Below are 12,771 nucleotides of genomic sequence, written 5' to 3'. Positions count from 1 at the left end.
CCTGCTCCTTCTCTGCAAGTGCTGAAGGTTAGACAGGGCTTGGAGCAGCCTGGGATTGTGGAAGGTGTCCCTGCCCATGGCAGGGGGCGGGACTGCAGCTCTGAGGTCCTTCCCAACCCAAACCAGTCCGGGATTTTGGAATAAATAGCTGGAGGAACAGTTCCACGCTGAGCAGGAAGGGGTCAAGGACACAAAGATGGCTAAAAAAGCTCCTAACCCTAACTAACTCCCTGAACTGATTCCATCCCATGGATCCCTGAGCATGAAGCCAGCCCTACAGCCAAGCTGGAGCCAGGGCAGCAGCTCCACACACCCAGCCCAGCCAGTCTGGAAAGCAAATTGTTTATTCACTGTAGCCTACAGTTAGAGAGGGATTTCCCCAGACACTTTAAAACATGCAAACACATGGACAAATTCCCTTCCAGGGAGGGCCAGAGCAGTGCTGCCCTTGCTGCTCCCAACATAATTTTGCAGGTTTTAGTGCAGGATTATTTCTGAGTTTGGAGGGGGAGCTGTGTGTTTTGTGTGTGGGGTGGGGAGGGTGTTATATATTTATTTAGTATTTATATAATAGATTCAAATGGAGAGGAGGGGAATTAAAATTAGATACTGGGAAGGAATTCCTGTCTGGGAGGGTGGGCAGGCCCTGGCACAGGTGCCCAGAGCTGCCTCTGGATCCCTGGCAGTGCCCAAGGCCAGGCTGGAGCAGCCTGGGACAGTGGAGGGTGTCCCTGCCCATGGCAGGGGTGGCACAGGATGGACTTTGAGGTGCCTCCCAACCCAAACCATTCCAGGATCACCAATTCCCAGATTCAGAAAGTGCTCCAGCACCACCTCACTGTGTGGTACCAACACAATGCACAGCACAAGGTAAAAACCCTGTTAGGGGAGGCACTCTGGGCAATGAGAACCAGGCAGCAGCTCCCTGTGCCAGGCACTTACTGAGGTCGTTGTCCATCTTGAAGGCGATGTCCAGCTGCATGATGAAAAGCATGAACTGGAACCAGGGGCTCATCTCCTTGCTGGGCAGCGGGATGTGCACAGCGAACACGATGTCGTTGGCCTCGATCTGCCGGCTCACGGCCTCGTCGAAGTCCCTCAGCTTCTTGCAGTGGTTTGTTCCCCAGGGCATCAGCCACTTGGTTTTGTGGTGGTTCTTCCTCACGTCAATGCACTTCACTGACATGTAGGGAACAGCTGTCGTGGGGCTGGGGGCTGGCAATGCAAGAGAACCACACTTGTAGCATCTGCAGACATCTGATACAGCGGCTTCCCCACCAAAACTCGCAGCTCCCCACTCGCCTCTTTGAAGGCAATTTAAAACAAATGCACCCAGTGCTGCTCCTTCACAGCTCTTTGATCTCACAGTCAAGTAATTAAGTTTATTACATCCACAGATGTATTACTGACTTTGTAGTGGGATCAAATTAGGATTAATTGAAGAGCTGGGATCTGCTGGTTCAGTCTCAGATACCTCGGTCACACAAAATCAGCCTGATTTACTGAACTCTTTTCCTTTCCCTGTGCTCACCCAAGCAAATCCACCCAGAAAGCATGTGCCCAGAGAAACCTGGATGGATAAACTAATTCCAAACCTCGTGGTCCTGCAGGGCAGGAAGATTTACCACGGGGATTTGCACCATGCAAGGCCATGCATCTCCTTGGGCAGGAAGATTTTCCTCCAGGGTAGTGAGTGGCATGGGAAGTGAGACTCTGCAGAAGGTGATTTTCATGTTGTCACCATCCTCATTCTGATCATCCAGGACTTCACTTACAGATCACAGCCCCCCACCCCAAAACTCCAGCACCACCCTACAAACTCCCAATATTCCAAGGAGGAAAACAACCCTGGAGTGAGCTTCACCTCCCAGACAGGGCTCCTGGCTGCCCCCAGCCCCGCACTGCTACACCCAGATGATTCAGCCCTGGCTCCCTTGTAATTTGGGCACAGCAGGATCATCCCAGCAGCTCTGGAGCCGTTTGGGATGGCAGCCAGGAGCCCTGTGGAGCACCTTGCCCAGCGTGCCACCTCGGCACAGGGTGACATCCACACGGCTTCCCACGGGCAGGGAGCGGTGACTCAACACCAGGCAGGAGGAAGTTACTCAAAAGCCAAATGTTTATCAACTGCATTTTTTCCATTTTTTCACAGCACTGAGTTTCTTCCAGCTCCAAAGGCACAGGGATGCTGGGATAAGGATGGGCTTTAGGGGACTTTAGAGGGCTTTTCCCACTGAAAGGATTCAGTACTCCCAGATGGACCCCAGCTCCTGGGATGCACTGTTGCACTGCTGCATCCCAAACCCTTGCTACATGCAGGAATCACACAACACTCAGACAACCCCAAAACCAAACAAGTTCTTGATATCAGAATCAGGACATATCCTGAATTGGAAGGGACTCACAAGGATCATTGATCCAGCCCCTGGCCCTGCACAGACCCCAAATCCCACCCTGGGCATCCCTGGCAGTGCTGCCCAAACCCTCCTGGAGCTGCTCTGGCAGCCTCGGGGCCGTGCCCATTCCCTGGGGATCTGGGCAATGCCAGCACCCTCTGGGGAAGAACCTTTCACAATATCCACCCTAAATACCGCATCAAGAAACAGCAAAGTAGAATAAAACAAAGCACTCAACAAACAAACACAAATGAAGCTGCAAGTCCAGGGTTACAGAACTCTCATGACGTGCCCACAGTTCATGAAACACTGCAATAAATGTTTATTCCTCTGCCGTGCCTCGATGCAGAGCCCAGTAACCACAGCTAGAGCTGCAGCTGGAAGGGAATATCAGGAATATTGCTGTGAAGTAAGCCAGGCATTTCAGCCGAGCTCTCTGAGCTCTTTAACTCTGACACATTCTGGGTGATTTCGAAGGCATTTCTGAATTAAGAGACAGCGTTCCCTCTACAGAGAAGCCGAATGTTTCTTGCTTTGATGCAACTCATTATAGCCATAAATACATGTTTTCATCACTGCCTGATTATGATTTTAAACACTTGGCACGCTCCCTGCAGCCTCCCCTCTGCCAAAGTTACAGCTTTGAGGAGCATGAGACAATTACTATACATATTCCTCGTCGGGAATCGCACACCAAACAAACGCCGGCACTTGGCTTCCATTACTGATCTGGCTCCTGGCCCATTCAATCCAAGTGAGCGTTGAACCAAGTGGAAAAAAAAATGCTTTGTGGAGCTGCAGCCAACTCAGCCAAGAGCATTACAAAGTGCTATGCAAAACAAAGCTCTCACCCAGGGATTTGGGCTGTGCTGTGGTGCCAAGGGCTGCCCCAGCCCCTCTGCCCCCAGCCCAGGGGGTGCAGCAGCCCCACGGATCCCAGGATCTCTGTCAGCCTGTAAATAATTGAGCAATTGAACAGCTCTGTGTGCACAGCACAGTGCATCAGCCTCGTGCTGCTCGCTGCCATGAGAGCTGCAGGAACGCAGGTACCACTTGGAGTAGGAGGGGAGCAGAGCTTCCAGAGAAGGGTTGGGCAGGAGCCAGGGGAGTGCAGCTCTCTGGCAGCCAGCTCAGCCAGGAGCCCCCAGCAGGGAGTCCTGGAGCAGCCGTGGGGCAGAGAGCCCTGGTGCCAGGGCGCTGGACACCAGCAGTGCCAAGGGCCAAAAGCCATGGGCAGGAGGTGCTGGAGCTGCCAGTGCTGCCACAGGATCACAGAGTGAGAGAGACCTTAAAGTTTGCCTCATTCCAAAGCCCTGCCATGGCAGGGACATCTCCCACTGTCCCAGGCTGCTCCAGCCCCAGTGTCCAGCATGGCCTGGGGCACTGCCAGGGATCCAGGGCAGCCACAGCTGCTCTGGGCACCCTGTGCCAGGGCCTGCCCATCCTCACAAGGAACAATTCCTTCCCAATATCCATTTATCCAAATTTCTCCTAGATTTCTGCCTCTGCACCTCCTCCAGTTGGGCCTGCAAAGGTGCCCAGCTCACTGCAGAAATCCCAAATTACAGGGGCAGAGCAGATCCTGCTGCTCCCTGCGATGGTTTTAGCCAGCAAATACTTGGAAAGCTGGACACCTTCACCAGTGTGGCCACCACTGCCCAGGGAGGGCTTCCCATGGACTGCCAGGGCCACCTCAGCCGTGTCTCACTGACTGAAACAATCCTGCACAGAATTTCATCCGTTCCATTCAGCCAGGAGGTCAGGGCAGGGTGCTCAGGGCCTGATCCCACCAGGACAGCAGAAAACAAGGTCCAAGGGGCTTCCCTCAGGAGCTAGTCCTCAAAGAAAGAAAACCACACTGCACCTCTGGCTTTAGACTTAAAGCTTTAGGGGAAAAATTTACTGAGACAAGTGAGCTCCATTTTTTAGCATTTTTTGGGGGATATATTACATACACCTAGGTTTGGGTAAGAGCCACCATCACTCAGTATTTTAATTTCAATAAATTCAGCAGATCTTCAAAAAGCTCCTGTGATGGAGCCTCAAACACCTCCTTCCTCCTGCCCTCAAGCTCCAGGATTTCCATCCTCTCTCAGCTCCCCAGCAGCCCTCACCTTGGGAATCACATCCTGCACCTTCTCATCCCAGCACCTCCAGCACTCCCATTAACCACCGACCCTTGCTCCAGCACCATAAACAAGCCCTTTGGAAACTCTCAATTGCATTGTGTCCACACTGATTAAAGGCTGAATCCCCCTGACCTCGGGGGGATTTAACTTCTCCCGGCACCGGGAGCATTCTGCTTTTCTACTCAATTACCCCCTCTGGAGCCAGCCAGCACTTCCCAGCGAGCACACACAAAGGGCTTCTGCTTCATTACCCTAAGCGACTGCAGGGTAGGAATAAACAAGCTAATTTATCACGGACAGACCCAGCTTTTCCAACTGGAACAGCCACAACCTGGATAACACCATGCATGCACTCAGGATTATAAATATGTATTTATTGCAGCAGGATTTTTTCTGCCTCCCTCTTTCCTGACCTCGATGGCACCAGTTTAATAAATTTGAGTGACACAGAGACTTTTAATTACTACTTCCTTGATAGTTCTTATCTTTCACACAGCTTTCTGGAACATTGAAGCAGCTTTTATATGCAGAATAATTGTATATTTAAATAACCCCACTGCCTACTGGAAGCTCACTCCCCTTGGGAAAGGTTTTTCTTTCTTATATGTGACTTCAAGCTTTATCCAGACTAAAATCCTTTAAAGCCCTGGGGCACCAATTCCGTTCTGATTTATAGTGGGAGTTTCCAGATATCCTGTTGCAGCTGAACACCCATATTTCTGTTGTTTCAGAGGCATTTTATCAGTACTACAGGTTTCTCTGTCTTTCTTTTTTTCAGACCATAAAAATGAACCTGTCCAAACCATCAAACCCAAGCTTGCTGGATCAGAACAGAAACTTCGTGGCTCCCCCTGGATTTCTGGAACAGGGATGGGCTTGGAACAGCCTGGGATAGTGGAAGGTGTCCCTGCCATTGGAGGGGTGGGATAAAAATGGGATTTAAGGTCCATCCAACCCAAACCATCCTGGGATTCTGTGACTCTACAATCCAGTCACATATGGCTGGGTACTCTCATGTCCCAGGGGTTATGTTTTTCCTCAAGGTTTGCTCTCCAGTGCTCCTTTTGCAGCTTTGCTACCAGCAAAGCCTCTTCAGAGCAGCACAAACTGAAGGTTTTTCCCAATAAATCGGTTCCCAAAAGGAGCTGCAGGAGCATCCGTGCCCACAGCCCTTAGAACTGAGGGAGCAGGGGATTCCCAGCTCCCTGATAAGCAGCCACAGGGCTCCTGGGGAACAGAGATAAGGAATTATTCCCTCAGCCCCAGGCAAGTCACACAGCAGGGAAATCTCATGAGGCACAACTTGCTGGGAGAAGTGAATGAATGATCTGCATGATTCACATCCATATTCAACAGCAGCAACGAATACAAATGAGGTGAGCATGAGTAGAGCTCCCTAAATGCAGAAATGGATATTCAAACACATTTAAAAGAAGAAAGAAAGAAAGAAAAAAGGTAAGACTGATTTCCTAGTTGCCACATAGAGCCTGATCTTCTTCCAAGTCAGTTTTCTAGTGGGATGAGATGCATTTCCTGCAACTCCCAGCCAAGGCGTGAAATCCTGCACACAGACCCCAAGGAGCAGGAAGAGCTGTTGTTATCCAGCAGCTTTTCTCCTGAGCCTGACACTCCCCAAGATAAGATACCTTGGAAACTGTCCGTGCTCAGATATGTGAGGAATTTCGTCTCCATGTGAATGGGCCGGGCCAGGCCCTTCCCCACTGGACACCTTGAGCCTTCAAAGGCTTTCCCAGGCTATCAGGGACTTCAAAGGCCACAAGTGTTATTTACCAAGGAAAAGGCTTCCTGTGTGGAGGTTTTCCCTCTCAAAGGGCAGGGAGGCAGCAGGAGCACTGCTTGGGAAGTGCTCGGGTCACGTCTAAATCAACAGAGGGGGAGCAGCAGCAGGACTGACCGAGTCACCTGAGCTCTCCCAGGTTTGGGTTTGGAAGTGATGCAGCTGTGGAAAGAGAAAAACCCAGCACCTCCGAGCATTCCCAGCTCCTCAGGCCCCAGCGCTGCCATTCCTGCCTGGGAACTCTCCATTTCTGGCACTTTTGCCCATTCAGCTACAGTTACAGCTCCTCAAAGGAAGAATTGAGCAGACCTAACTAAACAGACATGACCTTTCGTGTCTGCTTTCTCCTGGGCTCCCAGCGCCTCTGCCAAGGCTGCAGCACTGCAGGAATGTGTCTATACACAGGATCCATTGGCATTCATGGCCACGGAGCACTGACCAGCTCCTGGAGAGGCCCTGCATGAAAGGAAGTCAGGCACACAAAAATGTTCTTTATCCCCAGCCTGAAACACTCTTTCCTATCCATACCTTGGAAATCCGAGTGCTTTCCTTGACAAAAGATCAGCTCAGCTCGAGGAAGGTAATGAAATCCCAGGAAAGAAAATGAAATCCTGGAAACAGGGGGCTCAGGAGCCAAATCAGACATTTAGATAATGAGCTGGGATTGTGGAGAGCTGCTCAGCCATGGCCACACATGACTCATTATCTCTCCGGGCCAGACACACAAGGAAGTTTGAGCTCCTCCAGTCACAACAATTCTGTTTTTTCCAGCCTAAGCCAGGGAAGGGAGCAGTGAACCTGCACCTCCTTAATCCATCCCCTCAGCCCAGAGGACTCATGTGCTAAATAAATCCCTCCACTTTTCCAATCAGTTAAATTTGTACAGTGTACGGGTGGGCACTGGGCTTGCAGCACCTCCCTGGGTGTGAGCCTGCTCTGGGTTTGCCTGGACCACAGAGAGTTCTGCATCCCCTGTGCTTGTTTGAACCAAGGGTCTGTGGTTTGGGATAAGGCATCCTTGGAATCATGGAAGTTCGAGTTGGAAGGGACTTTTAAAGTAACTCATATAAAACAAGACATTGAAAATTCCCTTTCAAAAAGTTTTCAAAGCTGCACAGCGATCTGAGGGTTTTTTCCCCTTTATATATATATAAAATAACTTATATAAATTTATATATAATCTTATAAATAAATATACAAGATTAAAAGACAACTAGAAATGGACACCAACAGCTTCACACAGAAAAAGATAATTTGTACTCAAAAGCTTTGCTTTCCAAACAACCAAGAGGCATCAAACCCACATAAATCCAGTCAGATTCTGCACACACAACTTCCACCCTGGCAGCTGCCAGGAGGACACCGGTGTGTCCCAGCTCAGCTTTGGCCTGGAGCAGTTGTGGTGACCTCCACTGGAACATCCCAGTCAAAATTCCCAGAAGCAGCACAGCCAGGTGGAACCCGCAGCTGGCCCAACTGTGGAATCATGGAATTGTTTAGGTTGGAAAAGCCCTTTTAGGCCAGGAATTGAACTGTTCCCAGCACTGCCAAGGCCACCCCTGCCCCGTGTCCCCAAGTGCCACGTCCACAGGGATGTTAAACCCCTCCAGGCATGGGGACTCAGCACTGCCCTGGGCAGCTGTGCCAGGGCTGGAGAACCTTTCCAGGAGGAATTTTCCCAACATCCACCCTGAGCCTGCCCTGGCCCAGCCTGGGGCCGTTCCCTCTGCTCCTGTCCCTGTTCCCTGGAGCAGAGCCCGACCCCCCGGCTGTCCCCTCCTGGCAGGAGCTGTGCAGAGCCACAAGGGCCCCCTGAGCCTCCTTTGCTCCAGGCTGAGCCCCTTCCCAGCTCCCTCAGCCTCTCCTGGGGCTCCAGACCCTTCCCTGCCCTGGACACACTCCAGCCCCTCTGGGTCTCTCTTGTCCTGAGGGACCCAACACTGCCCCAGCATTGGAGGTGCAAGGTTTGTCCTCATGCCCTGTCCAGGGCTGTCACAAGCCTGGTGGCATCCCAGGACAGCCACACTGGATCCAGGGAAGGCAGAGCAGGCAGGGGCTCCTGGGAATGCCAGCGTGCCTGTAAATTATCATCAGCCCCATTCCTCACAAACGATAACAGAAACCATTCCCAGTGATCCCAGTCTCCTGTAATCCACACGTGCCATCATGGACAGTAGGACAGCAGACAGGGCTGCATTAGGATTAATTTTGTGGATCATGTTCTATCTCCCACTGCTGCATCCCAACTGAACACATCACACACAGCCCAGAAGCGTGACCTTTAAACAAGATGTTTTCCACGAAAGGAGCAGACATCAGGAATCCTGTGGGGTTTCAAGTAGTGACAGCCCCACTTTCTGGAGCCAACAGTTCATTACAAAGCACAGCAAAGAAACAGCCCAATAAAATTCTCTTTTGGGGTGTTTCCTTCCTTTTGAGCTTTGCAAAACTCCCTCCACGCATGGGGACTCAACCACTGCCCTGGAGAGCCTGCAGCAGGGCTGGACAACCATTTCCATGAAGAAATTTTCCCAAATATCCAACCTAAAGCTCCCCTGGCACAGCCTGAGGCTGTTTCCCCTCACCCTGCCCCTTGTTCCCTGGGAGCAGAGCCTGACCCCACCTGGCTGCACGCTCCTGTCAGGGAGTTGTTGGCACAGGAGCTTCCTCCTGCCACAGGAATTTCTCTCTCCGTGTACATCTTGTGCTCTGCCAACAGACAGCTCTGAGCAAATCCCACCTGAGAGCTGATAAGGTTCCTGCTGCTAAACAAAGAGCTGTTGGAAATGTGGAAGCTGCATTAAAACTCTGGCATCACACACTGACTGCCCAAAACCGATCTGGGAACCAGCAGTGGCAGAAACCCCTGATGTGAGGAAAATCAACTTTGTGGTGGTTGTATCAGGTACCAACGTGCTGCATTTGGGTATTTTGGACTGGCACGAGGGATCTGTTAAAATAGAGCACTTAGTCATTGTTTTGAAACATGACCTAAGTGCCTGTGAGGGGAAAGGCTGGCTGGGCTGAGCAGCCCTGTCCCACTCGTGTACGTATTTTGGGTTGTCTAGACCTGGGCACACCAAAATAACCGGATTTTGGTGTCTCTTGGGTGCGCTGCATCAAACCAGAGCGGGGCCACCGTGTCAGTGCCAGCTCTGCTCCCAGCCCACCTGGTGGCACCCCTGTGGGGTGGCACTGGCAGCTCTCCTGGCACGGCTCTGATCCCTTCGGAACGCCGGCCACCGACCTGCTGCTCAGCACGAGGAGTCTCCTTGTGGGAAGCCCCACACGTTGGGAATCACTGAAGGGGTCAGGTCTGACCCCTGGATCAGAGTTTCCAGGGATACAGGAGCCCAGAACAGGGCAAGAGCTGCTCAGCCTCCCAGGCCGTGTGTCACCGTGCCAGACATGAGGGAGCACACCTAGGTTACACATGGAACTTGGTGTTTCACAAGCACCAGATATCCCTGGATTTGCAGCTCCCAGGAGGGCTGGCTGGGAGCTGCTGGCTCAGGGATGAGCCTCTGAACTCCTTCAATGCATTGGAAGGGGTAAGTGCTGCAGAGGAAAGAACAGTTTGGATGATTGATTGGAGCAGTTTGATCTGAGGGAATCCAGGAATTAAAGAACTTTGGGGGCAGCACCCCCTAGGACCTGACCACAGGGAGAAGATGCATTTACTCCAGCAGCATGGAGTGACTGGGCCTGTGCAGGAATTCCAGCAGGATGGAGTGACTGAGCTCGTGCAGGGCACTGAACTCAACCCCAAATCCCTGTCCCTGCTGGCCCCAGCCCATCAAACTGTCCATGCAGCTTCCAGCCCCACCTGGGAGACCCATCCAGGATGGGAGGGCACAAGGTGGATGCCCAACAGCAGCACCAATCAACAAAGCAGGGAATAAACCAGCTGGAAAACTGAACTAACATAATTTAAATTCTTTAATCTCTGAATCCCTTCAAAACTGAGCAGAAACACTTGTCTTTTCACTGTAAAGCCAGCCATAAACATCTGTTTGTTACAGCTGTCCCCAGATGCCAGCACAAACGAGGGTTTCTGAGCCACACCAGCCTTTGGAAAAACTAACTATTTCAATCTAGCAGCAAGAAACTGCTAGAAAAACCCTTTTAAGATGAAGTCTGGCTTCTCTGCACAGGCCAAGACATTTTATCTCAGGAATCAGCAGTGGGTTCAGTAGCCTGCTCTTGAACCAGCTCTTAAAGAGAAAAAAAAAAAAAAAAAGGAAGCAAAAAAGCTAATCCTGATAAACTCCATGTGGTTTCAGGCCTGCAGGAGCAGGAAAAATGAGTTTTAGTCAATATGTGCCAGTGACTCCCTTGTGACGGAGGTCAGGAAGAAAGAGAATGAGGGAAACTGAAGTTTTCCAAAATTATGTTTAGTGGAATTTTATAGTTATTAGAGGCTGATAATTCAAGGCCAGGAAGGCAAAGCACTGATGGGCACAGGAGCACAGAGTCTGCTTCCTGAGGAATGGCCGGAGCTATTCCCTCGATCCCTCTCAAACAGAGAACAGCCCGACTTCGTTCTCCCAACCAAGTGCAACAAAGTTTCGGAGTGAATTTGACCCCGATTCTTCCTGAAAACCGGCAGAGCTCGGCAGGGCTCCTGCCCGGGAGGAAGGGCTGGGCCCGGGGGATGCCCCGCAGGGCCGGACAGCCCCTCCCGGACACAAAGGCAACATTCCCACCCTGGAAATGGCCAAAGCAGCCACATCCATGCGCCCATCATCCCAAGGAGCCGGCGCAGAACTCAGCTGCTTTCTAGTAAAAAAAAAAAAAAAAAAAAAATTCCCAGGACTGCCCCAAACTCGCTCTCCTCCATCTTCCTCCTTCCATCCCCCAGGGAAAACTCTCCTCGCCGCAGGGCTGTGTCCTAGTTCCCATCTCCCTGCCTTTGGGAACGCTCCGGGATAAACAAACACAATCTGGGCTTTAGAGTGCCCGGCGCGGAGCTGGGGACCCCAGAGCCGAGGGGAGCCGGGGATGAAACCCCTCCCTGGGCGGCCACGAGGGTTTTCCACGGGCAGGAACAAACCCAGGCCGAGCCCACGCGGGTTTGAGCTTCTCCTGGGAAGGGATCGGGAACGGGGGAAGCTCCTGCAGCAGGAGCGGGACGTGGGACGCAGGGGGCTCCTCTCGGAGGAGGATCGGGAGGTGGGAGGGAGGGAGGGAGGGGACCCGTCCTGACAGAGGTCGGGAGATGGCAGGGAGGGGAGGGGACCCCTCCTGGAACGGGATCGGGAGGGAGTGGGGGGATCCCCCGCAGAAACGAGCCCGGACAAAGCGCGAGTCCCAAAAAACCCCCAGAGCCGGGACCCCCCCTCCCACCAGTCGTTCCCCTTTTTCTTTCCTTCATTTTTTTTCCTCCCTAGATTTTTTATTAATATTTCTTTTTTGTTCTCATTCTGGCAAGGGGAAAGGTTTCCTCTCGCGGCCGATTCGGAGGCCGAGGCACGGGGAGGTGCAGCGCCAAGAAGGGAGGAAAAATCCTTTTAAAAAAATAAATTATTATTATTTTCTAAGCCAACTTTGAAACGCGAGGCTCCCTGCGCGTTCCGTCGCCATACTGAAGCTTTCCCACTTCCCTCTTTCTTTAAGTCCAGACTGAAACCAGGCCAAAAAAAAAAAAAAAAAAAGGAGAGAAACCAACACAAAAACTTTTCCTTGGCCAGCTCCCCCCGCAGCAGCCGCGGGACGGGCACAAAGGGCCCGGAGCCGGGATCGCTCGGCTACAAAAGCGGATAATGAGATCATGGGAGCGAGTCAGCGATACTGTAACCAGCACTAAACAAGCGGGCAGCGGCGGGAGGAGGAGGAGGAGGAAGGCAGCGGCCCCCGGCACTCACCGATGAGCCCTCCCACCAGGAAGGCGATGACTTGGAGCACGAGCAGGATGCCCCCGACGATGCAGAGCTTGCGGGTGCTCATGTTCTCGATGATGGCCCCGGCCATGCTGGCGGGGCGGCGCGGGCCGGGGCGCTGCGGGCCGGGGCGCTGCGGACGGAGCGGGGGCCGCGGGCGGGCAGCGGGCGGGCCCCGCTCGCCGCCCCAGCCGTGATTGTGCCGCTCCCGCCGCCCGCGGCCGCTTTAACCGGGCGGCCACACGTGACCGCCGCCCCTCCCTCCCCGCGCCCCGCCCGGGCCGCCACAGCGCCGGCAGCGGGGATGGGAGCGGCGCTGGGATCGGGAATGGGAACGGGAACCGGCATCGGCACCGCCGTGCGCTCACCGCAGCCCGGCACCGGCCCGGCCATGGCAGGGACACCTTCCACTGTCCCAGGCTGCTCCAACCTGGCCCTGGGCGCTGCCAGGGATCCAGGGGCAGCCACGGCTGCTCAGGGCACCCTGTGCCAGGGCCTGCCCACCCTCACAGCCAGAATTCCTTCCCAGTACCCACCTAAATCTACTCACTTTCAGCTTCCAGCCATTC

The 12,771-nt window shown here is 53.0% G+C and overlaps 1 protein-coding gene across 1 annotated transcript in view; it reads right to left on the bottom strand.

Annotated features, from left to right (window-relative positions):
- WLS (Wnt ligand secretion mediator) overlaps positions 1-12,369 on the bottom strand; it is a 29,341-nt gene extending 16,972 nt beyond the window's left edge. The window contains exons 1-2 of the mRNA XM_030953346.1: positions 12,188-12,369; positions 943-1,215 (exon numbers count right to left, since the gene is read on the bottom strand). Of these exons, the coding sequence (XP_030809206.1) occupies positions 943-1,215; positions 12,188-12,293 (379 nt within the window). The 5' untranslated portion in view covers positions 12,294-12,369. The remainder of the gene's footprint in view (positions 1-942; positions 1,216-12,187) is intronic.
- Positions 12,370-12,771: the final 402 nt, after the last annotated feature.

This window comes from Camarhynchus parvulus, chromosome 8, assembly GCF_901933205.1.
Source record: "Camarhynchus parvulus chromosome 8, STF_HiC, whole genome shotgun sequence".
Classification (NCBI taxonomy): domain Eukaryota; kingdom Metazoa; phylum Chordata; class Aves; order Passeriformes; family Thraupidae; genus Camarhynchus; species Camarhynchus parvulus.
This window is presented reverse-complemented; position numbering and strand designations above follow the sequence as displayed.